This window comes from Siphateles boraxobius, unplaced genomic scaffold (assembly GCF_051911475.1).
Source record: "Siphateles boraxobius isolate OS27281-9 unplaced genomic scaffold, OSU_SipBor_1 130, whole genome shotgun sequence".
NCBI lineage: Eukaryota > Metazoa > Chordata > Actinopteri > Cypriniformes > Leuciscidae > Siphateles > Siphateles boraxobius.
In genome coordinates this window covers 20,657,406-20,673,010 of record NW_027508734.1, presented here as the reverse complement: position 1 = coordinate 20,673,010, position 15,605 = coordinate 20,657,406, and the positions used below count along the sequence as shown (strand labels likewise).

Genomic DNA, 15,605 nt, shown 5'->3' with positions numbered 1-15,605 from the left:
AAGATAATACTCAGACTGACCGTTCGAGTTTATGCAAAATTTTATTTTGCATGTCAGACTGTGGAGACACTCTTTCAGATCTATTTTACAACTTCTTTTAATGTACAAACCTTGACTACGAAAGCAAGACGTTGACAGTGGGCTACCTCATTTACAGCTTACAAATACTGGTAGAAAAAATAAAGTGCGTGAATGTACAATGTAAAACAACAGCAAAACAATGTCAAAGTATATAAAATCACAATCTACTTTACATTTTCCATTCACAACACACAAGCTGAAAACACAGTGGAATGTAACACATGATTAAACAACATCATACATGTCACGGTTAATGTGGATTAAAAAGATTTTTCCAAGAGGAAGTCTATAATAGCGAAGTTAGTGTTTGCGTCAGAGAGGGTTTGTTTTAAGTCTGGATGACCCATTAATGTAACCATGTTCTTCTACATTTTCTTTTTTAACCCTCAGCAGATTGCAAATTTGCAGACGTTTTCAGCCTTTTTCCAACTGGAATCTCCCAATTATCTCACTGTATTAGCCATGTAGGATTTCTTTGTACATGCTGCATTGTACATTTACATCAAATTCATCAACAATGTGTATCATTCTTTTCTCTTGCAGTGTACCTCACTCCTTACCAAATGCCAACAATACTGTTTCGACTGTAATTTTGTTGTATTGTACTATTGTACCGTATCATTGTGTTTGTTTCTGTCTGTTTATACTCCATCCACTGCACTATATGCTGCACCGAACACAATTACCACCAGCCTGTGTGGCAAGACATAATCTCGTACTTGTGCTCTTCAAAATTTACATTCAAAAGCATTAAGAAACATTGTTTCTTGATGCTTATATACGCTTACTACATTTTATCTAAAAGCAAATATTACTTTTTTCCGCATTTCAAATTTCCATACACATAATACCATTATTTAACACCAGGCACTTTACTAATAAAAACACATTTAAATCACAGAATAGAAAACACTAACATACTAATTCCCAAAAAGGGCTAAGAAATTAAAAAATGGATTTAAAAAAATTAATAAATAAAAATGATAGCAGATTTCTAAAAATCTTTAGAAAGTTACCAAATCTGCGACTCTAACAAGCTCTCTGGATGAAACTGCCTGGTGTTCAATGCTGGTATAATGACTATCTGCAGAGGATGGGCTATTGTTTTCATTGTCAGCTTTTAAGATTAAAATACCCTCATTAAACACGTATGCATTGAATCTTTGCATAAAAATGGCAAAGTCAGACAAATAGACATATAAAACCTTTTTTTTCACCTTGAGTGACGCATCATTACTCAAGTCTTGGCAGTGATAAAGCACCAGTCACACAAGAAGGCTTGTTGCCCATTTCTCTCTGCTCATCCATCTGGTCCACTCTTTCTCCAGTTGTTGTCTCTGACGGCATTTATGTTCCAACACTTATTCAACACAATAAACTCTGTCATAACTTAAAGTTTAACATTAAAGAGTGAAGAAGATGTGAGAGTGAATTTGAGGGCATTGTCCTGAATAACTCAAATTTGGCAATTCGCACACTGAGCACGTCACATCTATTCTTAATACTCAGGGCTCAGTACGCGTAGTCTTCATGAAAGCTGCCCAAGTGAACATTAAGACTGTTAGATTGTTTATGCATAAATCATATAAACTCATTGGCAATGTCTATGTTTTACACCACAGAGTCTCTGATCTCTGAGCCCAGTCGTACCCGGGGGCGAGGGCTAATGTCACTGACCTCCACATGACTTTCTTTAAACCCATTCTGTGGCGTTTGGGCGAGTGTCTGTGCTTCCTTGGAGTTGTGCTGCGTGCTTGTCTCTGATGGAGCGATTATGTAACTACAGTTTTCCTCCAAAGTCTGGTAGCTTTTGTGGTCGGATGGGGAGGTTGGAAGCACACCAGCATTGAGGGGCACACTCTCCCCAGGCCTGACTGTGCTCTTTTGGGCTCCTCCAGTTTGTTCTCCCCCTCTTAATACCTCCTTCATCCGGCCCCTGTGTCTATAGGCTACCGACAGCCCAAACGAAAGCACACACACAGCTAACAAAACACACACTACTGCCAGCTCTGTGCCATACGTCTTAATGCGAGGCTGAGCAGAGCGTGCCGATTCACCCGACAGGATGTCCGACGATATGCTTTGGATTATAAGAGGTGCATCTACCTGCCCAGTATTGGTTGTGGACTCGGATAAAGGCTCTGCCTTTACACAGTAATTGGCCAAAAGTTGCCAGAAGCCATGTTCTCCTGACCAACAAGAGAAGACCTCATCTCCGCCTGCTCGGCCGCTGACTACCAATCCACCATCTGGGCTGGGAAACAGGAAGTGACCTACATCTGGCTTGTATAACCATTTTCTGTGGGCATGATTGGAGCGAAGATTGCAGGGCAGCAGGCGAAGGGTGTTAGCTGGGACAATCATGATCTCACAATTAGATGCTTGGGAATTTGGGAAAGAACGTGGTAACACTAGAAAGAGAGAATAAATATATACTATAACATATTCAGATGGATGATAAGATGTTTGTATGTGCAAGGATTTGCAGGTTTACCTGAGCTTTCAGAGTCCACACTGAACATTGTGCCGTTACATTTTGATGAAGTGTCAGCCTCCTCAATATCTTGCTGCCATTGTCTAAAACACACATAGGATGGTAAAAGATTGGTATTGGTACTGAAAATGATTCATTCAATAGATGATTTGAAACAGGGAAGACTTACTTTTGTGGTGTGATTCGTGTGACGTCAGTACAGTGTGTTCCTGTCCAAGCACAGTATGGGTCTCTGGCCAAAACACACTCGCCACAGTTGTTATGGTAACTGCAGTTTGCTACAGGCAACTGCACAATACCAGAGTGTGACGACATAAATAACAAACCCTGTTTGTTGAGAGAGACGATTGAGAGTAAGAGAGTGAAATACAATCTTTGTAGAGAACAAGTGCAAGTAAATGTGTAATGCAAATACACTACTGTGCAAAAGTTTGGGGTGAGTAATAAGTACCATTTTTTTTCTGAACGATGATGCATTCAACTGATCAAAAGTTTTGAAATTTATAATGTTAAACAATTATACAACTTTGCCTTTACAGAAATAAAATTACATTTTGTACTGTATTTTTAACTAATTAAATATAGCTTTGGCAAGAATAAGACAATAGTATATGACTTATACATTAAAATATCTTACTGACCCCTAACTTTTGAATGGTAATGTATAAAATGAATGCACCTTTTCATAAGTACAAATAAACAGTAACACTTTTTGTTCACATTAGTTAATGCATTAGTTATCAAGAACCTACAAGTAATAATCAAAATGAAGTGTTACCAATCATTTTACAGCATTTATTAAAATAGCTTTGTTAAATATACCACAGATTGTTGTTAATTATTCATGCTAATGAATAGGAAATGTAGTATATGCAGTAATTAACATTAACCTAGGTTAATAAATGCAGTAAAAGTATTTTTCATAATTAGTTCATTGTATTTAATACATTATTTAATAGACACACACCTTAGCCGAATCCAGCTCAATGTGTTGTACAGGCTGTTTATCTGGGAACAGTTGGATCTCCTCAATGATGTGCATCGTACCAGCTACATTCACAGCCTTTTGTAAACGTCCATCATCTGTCAGATCACAGAGCACAACATCAACAGCTAATTAGAAAAGAAATTGAAATCAGAGAAAATCAGACACTCAAAAAGCACAACATACCTGTGCCGATGAACATCACATCGTAAGCTCTGTGGAGGCCTTGCACGTGGTGTACAGCGATTTGTGTGTAGTGCACCGAGTGCGTGAAGAGCACAGGCTGACTTTTGATAGGTTTGTCCATCAGGAAGTGGTCTTTCACAAAGTTTAGTACCTTATCTGGCATATCCAGGGATGAGTCTATTCCCAGCTGCCTTGAAGCATTAGTAATACACTGTAGAAATGGGGATAAAAAAAACAATCTTCACAAAAAGCTTCACAGAAACTATAAAATCCTCCACTTATACAGAACTGGTAAAGTGTATATGTGGGAGTGTGTGTCATCTTACCATTCCAGGTCGTGGTTCAGGTACAGAGTGAGTGTGTGTGTACCACTGCTGTGTCTCTCGGTTCACCTCTTTGTAACGGCCAGTAAACGCTTGTTCTACCTGATCCATGCTGAACGCACACACTGCAGAACTGCCTGCTAGACCTTTACTCCTACAAAAATATAGCAACAAATTAGAAAAAAAGTTTTCATTTTAGAACAGACAGTAGAATTTGCAGTGTTAAATTAGACAGTTTCTTATATTCTAGTATTATTCTAGTATTAGTACAGAAAAAAATTATCTTCCTGTGCCCCTCTCTATTTTTCCGCGTACCATTGAGAAGTGAACACTGCATAGAGGAGTGTGTTTTTCTTGCATTGGGCTGGAAGCACATATACATCCTGAATAATGTTGAAAGGAAAACCATCATCGGGTAGCGAACACAAGAGTTGAGCTTTAAGAAATGTGGTCCATTTCTTCTGCAGAACTCTCTCTCCACCTTGATCCTCCTGAGGTTATACACACAAACAGCTGATTTAACACTTTCAACATAATTTTCCTCACTTACAATATTTTATAATACTCTGAAGGACCACTAGGGGGCATCATAACTCTAGCCCTGGTTTCAGAGCATCTTGGGGGGGAAAAGTATTGTTGCAGTACCAATGGTACAGTGACAGTTTCAGATAGTGTTAGCACAGTACTGAATGAGTATCATATTAATATACTATAGTATTTATATAATTATCCAGGGTATTTCAAATAATAATATAGTAATGCCTTGGTACATGTCAAAAAAACAAACAAACATGGTATTATCAATGTGCTCCCATGGATGTCAGGGAGGCACGGAGAGTCAATGGGTGGGAAAGTGACACATATGTGAACATTAATAGGGCAGAGTTCACAGCTTTGTGTCATTCACCTTGTTCATCTGCTTCTTAAATTAACATGAAACTAGAGTGAACAGATGGTTTCAAAAGTGTCCCAACAATGTACTAAAAAATATGTAAATATGTGCCAGTTTCATCTGTTAGGCTCAATGACTTCTAATTAAATGACAAGTGTGCAGATTTTCAACCAGCTTTGTATTGTTACAATCCCAATAGTATATGTAAATTAACAAAGTGTATTCTTTCCCCATGTTATCTGCACCAAGATCTCCTGGTTTATTTGTCAGCTAAAGTCCACTGGATAATGCAAAACATGTCATCTGGCTGACTTTAGTTAAAACTTGTAGTTCTGCATTTTTGTATCCCTCATCCCTGCACAATATAGTTTGGTAAAGGGACCACCACCAACAACCCTTTTGTCTGTTTTCTCTAGTCATGTAGCACTGATAAAAAAGACTATCTACTGCATAAACCGTCTAGTTTTATTAAAAGCACATCTTGCCAGTGGTGAGTTACCCCTTTAAATCAATGTCTTTCTAGGCACTGTCCCTGCCATCATTTGTGCTTCTCAATAGGGTTCTCTCAAAATGGAGAATGGAGAAATGTTGATTGGCTATTTAGCTATTGGTTAACAATATCTAAAAAGTATACAAAAAAGTTCATACAAAGCCAGAGCAATTTATTACACTTAAATTTTATAATATAGAAGACTTTACAATATAATGTGTGACTAAATTTTGCATTATAACACAAGGAAACATGTATAAAGAAAGTAAACAGTCGATTTTTATTTTTATTTTGACCTTTAGTGCTAAACAAGAATGAGATGAGGAATCTTTAGAAGATATGAATATACTTAGTGTATACTGATAGTGGATATATTGGGATTTCTGTATGTGTGTCAGTACGTGTGTTTTTTTCTTTTCAGGTTTATGCTGACTTTATCAACACTGTTGTGTGAACTGCTTAAACACTCCATCTTACCTTACACACACGTGCAATCCTGGACACTATGGTGTTATCAAAGAAGTCGAACTCCTTTCCCATCTCACTGAAGAAAAAATAGATCTGATCATCACTTCTCTCACTGTCTTGACCTGTAATATGAGCAGAACCTACAAACGCTGGGTCTGACGGACCACCGCGGACACACACACACACACACACACACACACACACACACACACACACACACACACACACACACACACACACACACACACACACACACACACACACACACACACACACACACACACACACACACACTTTAATTTACCATATTCCAGAAAACAAAACTGTACAATTGTTTATTTAACATCACTATCAGTCAGTAATTTTCTGTTTCCAACATGCGTGAGAAAGCATGGTTCTGTAATCACTGATGCTGGCATTTATTTTTAGATTTTAATCTCTTAGAAGGTCCCTTGTGAGGAAGTGTGTGTTTGTATATATTTACCCTGGAGCCAGTTGAGAGAGTTCTCCGTTTTTAGAGGGGTGCCAGTCCCTAGACTCCTATATATGGTGGGTTCATTTCCCTGGAAGTTACTGACAGTAGCAGTGTACAGTTCCCCATCTATAACACAAAACATTCAAATGCTCATTAACACTAAATCAACTTTTTCATCAAACTTAATGATGTTTATATATGAAGTTCAAACAAAAAGATTGCATTGCTTTTTGCATGAGTATACTCACCCACTGTAATAGCTGTAGATCTGTATTCTGGATTAAATGGACAGCGTCCACGGCCATCCTCCATAACATGTTCCCCCTTTTCATCTCTTTCCAGAGAGAAACTTGAAATGTTCTACAAATTTCATGAAAAACACAAACACGTCATTCCTTAAATCAAATGACACCAGACACACTTGCACAAATGGGTCAATGACATAAAGCTCAGTTTTTGTCCTATATATTATTTTATTCAAAAATACAAAAAGCTATTTAAATACACAATGACTTAAATACACCTGATTTTCAATTTCTGCTGTCCATTTTTTCCATTTAAATATTTCTTTTTAGGGAACAAGGTAAAAAATCACATTGAAATAACTGTCCCAAAATATAATATGGTGCCCAGATCAACATCATGAAGAAACAAAGCTTCAGTGAAAGAATAAAATGTGTGTGTGTGTGTGTAAAAAACAACAACAATAATAATAAAAATAAAATAAATGACACCACAGAGAAACTGTCAACAGACCTTCATGACTATCATATATATATGAATATCAGATTAGTTTTACTTTTAAAAATCAGTTTTATATTAATACTGTTTATGTATTCCACATTTTTAGAGACATTAAATTTAAAGGTTTTCCAAAACTATATGAATCCGACATGCATATAGAGAGCACATTTCTAATTTTTTAAATAGATTAAAAAAAAAAGAGATGTCTCACAATGTAAGCGCAGATGGGGCTGAAGGCATATGTTCCACACACATACAGGTGTGTGCTGTTTAAATGCAGTAAAATCTTGATGTAGTTGAAACAGTCAGTCTGAAACACATAAGAGGCAGGTTATCTTTTAGTTTGTTGTTTTGATATATTGCGTCACATTTATTTTAACAATAACCGCAACACACTTATACCTGGGGGTCCTTTCCCTTGAAGATACACTCCTTCCTCTTCCTTTCTGGAGTGCTCCATGTGAGCTGCAGAAGAGACAAAACAACGCTGGGTACCATCAAAATGCACTCCTACAAACATTCCCGCACACACTTACTGTTTTCTGTAGATACGTCACACTGATGTTGTCCAGGCTGAGAGAGAATATGTTCTCCCTGGCTCCCACGTAGATCTTGTTTTCATCTGGGCTCAGCAGAAGAGTTGAATAGTTATACACACCATCCACAGAGAACTCTTTCACTGATCGCCCTTCTGCATCTGAACACACCCAGAGGCAAAAATATTACTTTGTACACCTCATAAAAAGAAAAAAATCAATATTATCCAGAAAAAATCTTAATGTTTCGCACACACATATTCATGAAGGGGGACATGCAATATTCTCATATATATATATATATTTTTTTTTCAATCAGTGTCTAAATAAAGTCTTACAGTACATTCAGAAAGCCTTTTGCATTCCTCACATGAAATGCTCCTTAAAAACTACACAAACCTGGCACACAAACTGACCCTTTAAAATGATGTCGGTTCACATGTCCAGAAGGTTTTCCTGCCAAGGCACAGAGGTCACTAACGTCAGTGTTTACTGACATAAAACCTTTTACAAGTCGTTTTGTTCTAAGCACAACCATTACATTTGCATTTCAACCTCAAATGATTAATGATATGGCTGTTACTCTGATACAGTACACCAGCCAGGGTTTGCGAATGGTTCTAATAGCTCTTGTAAATGTTTACAATCAAGGATTAAACCCTCCTGTGTGTTTGGCTAAGATAAGTGAATGCAACATTTGGAACAGTCTCGTAATGGGCCTTTCGAGAATAAGAAACATCATGGCAGTTCAAGTAGCCCTAAAATTGAGCTAAATTATAGCAGATGAGTGGTAGTCTGAGGGAATCTGGGCCAGCAGAGCTTCTTCCACAGAATGCAGTGTTCATTACTGACATTGCTGCTTTTGTGAGCATAAAATGCCATTTTACGCAGCATTCCATTTTAGATGCTGTTCTTTTTAACTTTATATTCTTCAAAGAAAAAAGAATGTCACGGCTTCCACAAAAATATTAAGCAGCACAACTGTGACATTGATACTACAACATTGATAATAATAAGAAATGTTGCTTGAGCACCAAATCAGCATATTTAAATGATTTCTAAACGATCATGTGACACTGAAGACTGGAGTAATAATGCTGAAAATTCAGCTTTGCCATCACAGGAATCTTTGCCATCACACTTTAAAATAGAAAAGAGTTTAAATTGTTATAATATTTAAAAATATTATTTTTTTTACTATATTTCTGATCAAATAAATGCAGCCTTGGTAAGAGTTCCTACACATTTTTCCATTTCAAAATTCCATTCTTTTCCAGGCTCAAATTTCCAAACCTCTCTATAGATTTTCAGACCATATTTAACATTAATGGTTCATACAACATTATTTTGAGCTTTGGTATATTGTATATAGTATAGTATATACTATATTGGTATATAGTAGAGTAATCTGTAAATATGTTTATTTTCTCAGGGGTCCAACATACAGAGCCCCTAAAATAAAATAAAAATTACAGAATTTTGCGTGCCTATGCATTACAATTTCTAGTTTTATATATAACCTATTTCCTATGAGCATCACTGCCATCTTACTATAAAGAAAACGAGAGCATGGATGCATATGAATTAATAGAGATCTATTTGCTCAAAATTTGGTTTTCCTTAGGGTAGTACCTCTAATATCAAGGGCTAATTTAATCCATCCTCTGTGGCGGCAGAGAAACCATGACACTAAATGGGCTGATGGCACAATATGGCTGTGTGCATTGTCCTATTTCCCAAGTTCAAGGGTCTATAAAAAAGACTGGTATTGTAAAAAGTGTTCAAAAATTGTCTTTCGTTAGGGAAGAACATAATTTTTCAAAGCCTTAGGTCTGCTTTAACACGTACTCTGTGGCAGCCAAGAAACTACACAGCCAAATGGGCTGATGGCGCAATAGTGGCAGTCGTGTTTGACAATCACTTAAGAATCACTAAACAGCTGCCGTGAAAACACATTTCTTGAAAAATAAGTTGATATGTAGGTGTAACATACTTTATTGTCTAAATTGTCAAAATAAAGTGTTACCTTCTTTTCTATTTAGAACAATTTTTAGAACTATAACTTTATCATTATAGTTTTCATTCTTGTGTGTGACCGGGCCTTTACAGTAGTAAGTGAAGTGTAAATAGCTTTGGATAAGATAGGATCTGCTGAGTAACTAATTAATTCATGCACTTACTATATGAGAAACTGATGCGTGCTGTGACATCATCTTCATTAACCGTGGTTGCTTGTAAAAATCCAGCCAAAAAAATCCATATGGTCCAAAGCAAGAGCCAGAGAGAGTTTGTGGTTTCCATGGATACTTTCCATTGGACTTTCCATTTGGTTGCCATGGTCAACTACTATCCAATTGAAGATTGTAATATTCCAGTTATCTTTGGTATTCAAATGAAATGTTTACACCCTGTCGTTGATTCTTTCAGGGATACTTAAGGTCACCGAGACCTTGCCATACGGCAATTATGCCCTCAAGGAGGTCAAAGGTGGAGATATATCAGATCCTTGTGGGCAAACACACACTTATTTTAAACAACACATTCCTCCTAATAGAGACTATCCACGTAGCAAACTCCAATTAGACCATCTGGAATCTGCAAAGGGAGAAACAGAAGCACATTTAAATCACACGATTAAACAGAAACAAACAGACTGAATGGTGTGGCTTCCCTGGGAGGCAATAATTTCATTTAGCTAAACCAGGTTATAGCCATTCACAGCTGATAAAACCCCCTCAAGCCTGAATTAAAGGACTCAAGACAACTCATAGATGTTTCTCAGTTCAAAGAAGGCTGATCTCAACATCCACAGCACATGCTTCAGTGTTTTTGAGGGAAAGAGGCTGAATCTAATGTCCTCCTCTGCATGACTTTATCCAAACAGAATTTGGAAATGCATCAACTCCTCCCTTTTGGCCTGATCAGCTTTTAAGGGTGGTATGTCCTGAAAACAGGAAGGCTGTGTAGTCTCTGTAGTCTCAAACACAACACACAAATAAAATTACAAAATTCCATACAGAGCACACTTATGTTCTCAATTTCTATTTATTTTTAATATTTGTATAATTTATTTTTTATTATTTTGGAGAAAATCAAAATCAACTGAATTCCGAATCTGGACTGCCAGTAAATAAACAGTCAGTTAGATCAGGTGACCATTTTGTCTTTTGCATTGCAAACCATAAAACGCAAAGAGTTTAGACCATTAAACAGCCCAAAGTTTGGCCATGTAAACATATAACTACAGATGTATACATTAGCAATATAGCCTAATTCGTGCATAGATGTAACAAAGTTCCACCTAAATGCGTGTAGTACTGACATAAATACAAGATGTACACAAACACCCATACAGCCAGCAGATGTCACATAACGGCCCTGTGCTCCTGCTAAGACTCAAGAGTCAGAATTGGAAGACAGGCACTTCTAAATGATTAAAGATAGAGATAAAAATAAATCATGCGGCATACACTTTCATAAACTACTGCTACAGCAGACCCGCCATGTACACAAAGCAAAAATACGGCTCTATAAAAAAACGTCCCTTACTATGGGAACTTTTGCAAATTAATGACCCTCCATTAATGTTGAATTGATCTGACATGCATGATCTCAAAAGATGATGACTTGAAAGGGGGATTACTAATTTGGCCTATCAACCTGGGGATTTTTGTACTCAAGATTATGATTGATTAAAAGTGTAATGTAACTTTTTAACAGCAGAAAATATTATACAATGTGAACAAGTGTAAACATACAGTAAAATGTTTCATTCTTAGGACACTGTTAATGAAGCATCTCATTAGACAATTGAACATTCTGTCAAGCATTACATCTAGAGAAGAATGGCACAGATACAGAGGTCAAACTTGTTAGCTTTTACTTCAAAAAGATCTCTGATATATGCAATAAAATTTACAAGCTGCCAAACATCTTTCCCCTAACACTTTTATTATACTAGCTGGAAGAAGGCAGTACACCATTGGTCTTTTTCTTTTACTACTTTCCTTTACATGGTGAGGTCTTGGGGCTTTTCCTCTGGCAAAGTGATAAACCAAATGGAGAGCTGGTTATCATTTGTTGACTCCCTACTGACTCAAAACATGAGAACTCACACTATCTTAACCAAATAATATAAACATCAAAAGATTCTTTGATAGGACATACAAGGTATTCATTCTCTAGTCCTCATAGTCTTTGATCCGAAAGACTGATGCTGTTCTAAAGAGAGCAGAGTTTATGTAAACAATAAAGGTCTGCTTTCATGTGCTCTCTTCAGTCATCTAATCACCTAGATGAACTACAGTTTTAACTTGTTTTGTTTAAAAAAAAAAAAAAAATTAGCAACACTCAATCTTCAGTCTTTTAGACTGAAAATATTACCATGTATCTTACGGTTTAGATTACGGTACTTGTTTTTTATTCTGTAACTAAAATGTTCTTTTGTGGAAAAAAAATTCTTGATCACTAATTTCATTTAAATTGTTATCTTACATGTTAATCATTATCAAACCTCCCTCATACTACACTCCAAAGTCACATGATCTGAAGTGTAAACAAAGTTAAAAGTCCACTCAACACAATTAAGCAAGATGATATCAGTTTTCAAATCCCACTCATAATTAAAATGATTAATATCAATCAATGTAAATGAATGCACTACTTGATTTAAGTATCTTTGACACTGAAACAAAGGAAATTCACATTTTATAGGATGGGTTCAGCAATCAACTACATTTCAATATCAACTGCCCTTTAATATCTAAGTAAACAAATGTAATAGTCTTTTTTCATTCTTTACATGCTTTCATTTGCCTGACATATTCATAGTAAATAGTAAGCTTCAGTATCAAACTGATTATTTATGAGGGTCAGCTTTATGTAGGCTACTTTTCCAGTTTAACCAAAACATTTTAACAGTTATTTTAATTGTTTAGAACTGGCTTATGGTCATGAATCATTGGACCATGAGAACATACATTAGACCATGTGTCACCTTTGTGATAGCGGTTGGTTTTACATGGTTTCAGGCTGGACAATTCTGGTCATTTGTGGTCAACATCTGGCCCAAACTGTAGTTAATGGATTGCTGAACTACCAACTGATGGGCAGCGATTTACTTCGATCTTGATGAAGGTCTAGTAGGGTCGGTTTTTCCCAACAGTGACATGGACCTAATTTGACAAAAATCTAAAATCTATAACTATAGTTTGTTATCAGAACATTGCTTTACTTTAAACGCAGTGGTCATATAATTGCTGTAAATTTAAACCCACTGCCCCAATTTTAATGATGATCTTTTCGTGATATGATTATGAAACAACAGTTATGAGAAGCAACGCCTATACTACTGATCGCAAAATAAAATAGTCCAAATAGTATTTCTAATAAATACGTTTTGTGATACATTTACATTAAAGAGGGTGGAAGCACATAAAAAATACAGCTTTTATCAGCACTTCACAAAAAATTTTTTTTTTTACTTTTCATAGTTCACCTACATTTTTAACGTTTATTCTCCCTCACAAGTACTTGTAAGTTCTCGAGCTTTACTTTGTGACTGTATGATAACACATGCGCACAATCCAGCACCACCTTGTTTATTTGAGCTCATTTCCCACCCACCTACCTACCCACCCCCAACTAACTCACCAACCCTCTAATACCACTACAAATACACGATATACAGCCTGCATCCTAATACACCATATCGCTTACGTCAAACGAAAATAAATTACTGACTGATAGTAAAAAGTGATGTTTTTCAACAGGTGATTTTACGCACCCAGCATTCAACAGATAAACGTGGTCAGTCCTACATATTCATACGAACAATACTGAATCCTAGACGCACCTCTTGGTCTAACGTTACCCACTGCCCCCTCTTTAACTTATTGTTTATATGCGTTACTTACCACTAATGCCAATACATCTCTCTCCGAAGAGACTGCCAGTTGGTGTGATTTGGAAATGAGCCTTTAGATTTGTATTCCAGCATGTTTCCTTCTTCTCTGTCCCGGTTAACTGTATAAAATTCAGCCGCTGATTTCTTTGCTCATGGATCTACCGCTGCGCTGACTGAGACACTCGACACTCCTCCTCCTCAAACCATTGACTGGAGCCACACCTCTAACACACACACACACACACACACACACACACACACGTCAAACTAGAGCCGCTCTCTTTATCCGACGAACTCTGATCTCAATTGTAACCAGTGGGAAACTAACAGTCAAAATTTCTCAGCTGGTAAACAAGAACCAGAAAGTGTTTTTGTGTTATAGGCTACTATCAGGCAATTGTGTGGGACAAAAAAATTATAGGCTAATCCACGAATAAATTCACATTTCATTTATTGTAATGTAACTTTATTTAATGTAGGCTAATATTGCTATAGATTTTAGGCTACAAATTTAGAATTTGAATTAGTAGCTTAACTATAGGCTATTTTTTTTTAGTTAGTTACTTATACAAAATGGTTTTCCACTGGTCATAAATGTGACCGGTATGTTTACATTATGTGATACAGACTAATTTATTAATATAAAAAAATAATAGGTCCTTATAGTCTAGGCTACCGTATGACCAAAATATGTAGACCAATCTGGTCTAGGAATAGTTCTCTTAAAAATGAAAAATCTGTCATCATTTACTCACCCTTGTTTCAAACCTGCATGAAATTCTTGCTTCTGCTGAACACAAAGGAAAATATTTTGAAGAATGTCGGTAGCCACACAGTTGATGGACCCCATTGACTTCCATAGTAGGAAAAAAATATATAATATATACTAATAATGCTATACTAATATCATATCCTTGTTTGTTTGTTTGTTGTAGGTTTTTTTAAGTTAAAAATGTTTAATAGTTGAATAATAGTGCTGCCAACCAGGTGATATATTAGGTTTCTGGTTTCTGAGACTCCCAAAGTTAGATAGTCCTTCAAATTGAGGAGAATAATTCATGCTCAAAGGAAATTACAGGGGGATTAGAGGTAGAACAGCAGCAAGGGCCAGAGCTGAGCTCAGGCATCCATGAAATCTCTAGTAAAGTTACGGCAGACTGGCATCAAATGCAGTTTAATGAGCAGTTGTGCTCTTAGGAGCTAGTTATTAAAAGAATATTTTTCAGTCACTGGTACAGTCTTTTCCATCCTCTTTTTACTTATAATGACATTCTTTTGAACTGTTCACTCTATTGTGCACCCTGATAAAGATTCAAAGTTATAATGTTGCTTTGATCACTTGGTATTCATTCACCAACTGCACCCTGTTTGTTCAGAAATAACAGAATTCATGTCATGGAGAACTTGTGTAAATAAAACAGTGTTTCATCTATAGGCTACTAGAGAGAAAGATTCTAATACTTCTGCATCATGCTACTGTCTTCTTACTTGTACTGAAATAAGCTCAGCGTCTGTCCTTACCAGCATTTAGCTTGTCTCCTAGGTAACCTGTTCAGTCTACTCCACAATTGAACAAATGAGAAATGAGAGCCCTGAGTCATGTGCACAATCTTACACAGTGGACCACACCAGCTTCGTCTACAATTTTAGGTTTGCTATTTAAATGTAAACTGCTTGTCTTATTCAACATTTTTCTTATGCTTTTGTTACTTGAACGTCCTGTTTTTATTATGTTGAGTCTTCTATCACTTGTGTGCACCTAAATTCATAAATGTCATGAGGTTTTGGAGTTAGACACTGCTGCAGTAGGGAGTACTGTGTAATTTCACATAAATCGCCCAACACATTTGTTTCTTTGGAAGAGATTCAAATGCACAGCTAGATGGATGACTTATGACAATCCATCAAATGTGGTTTGGTGTGTGAAACAATGATAGAGCTGAGAGACCAAGTGCATTCAGCAGATAGAGCAGACAACCAAAATAGTCTAGACGTGACAGTGCAACTCAAGCACTCTATTGGAGTA

The 15,605-nt window shown here is 36.5% G+C and overlaps 1 protein-coding gene across 2 annotated transcripts; it reads right to left on the bottom strand.

The window, feature by feature from the left end:
* Window positions 1–22: 22 nt before the first annotated feature.
* sema4bb (sema domain, immunoglobulin domain (Ig), transmembrane domain (TM) and short cytoplasmic domain, (semaphorin) 4Bb) lies at window positions 23–13,794 on the bottom strand. Of its 2 annotated transcripts, none has more exons than XM_077228572.1 (15): window positions 13,590–13,794; window positions 9,855–10,269; window positions 7,675–7,835; window positions 7,541–7,603; window positions 7,350–7,448; window positions 6,643–6,754; window positions 6,404–6,520; window positions 5,929–6,074; window positions 4,385–4,560; window positions 4,073–4,223; window positions 3,747–3,957; window positions 3,543–3,658; window positions 2,745–2,902; window positions 2,576–2,658; window positions 23–2,492 (listed from the first exon to the last, which is right to left on the bottom strand). In XM_077228572.1, the coding sequence occupies exons 2-15, from the start codon at window positions 10,009–10,011 to the stop codon at window positions 1,693–1,695; spliced, it is 2,550 nt and encodes an 849-aa protein (XP_077084687.1). In that variant the 5' UTR covers window positions 10,012–10,269; window positions 13,590–13,794; the 3' UTR covers window positions 23–1,692. The 2 variants fall into 2 exon arrangements, with proteins under 2 accessions (XP_077084687.1, XP_077084688.1); XM_077228573.1 differs by having other exon boundaries at window positions 4,385–4,452; window positions 13,590–13,791.
* Between the last annotated feature and the right edge of the window lie 1,811 nt (window positions 13,795–15,605).

What these genes read in the sequence shown, in the direction of transcription:
- sema4bb (XM_077228572.1), bottom strand. Translation starts at nt 10,011, where the DNA reads ATGGCAACCAAATGGAAAGTCCAATGGAAAGTATCCATGGAAACCACA. An exon ending in ACGCATCAGTTTCTCATATA is followed by an intron (nt 7,836 to 9,854) that starts GTAAGTGCATGA and finishes GGGTGTGTTCAG; the next exon opens with ATGCAGAAGGGCGATCAGTG. An exon ending in ATCTACAGCTATTACAGTGG is followed by an intron (nt 6,521 to 6,642) that starts GTGAGTATACTC and finishes TTTGTGTTATAG; the next exon opens with ATGGGGAACTGTACACTGCT.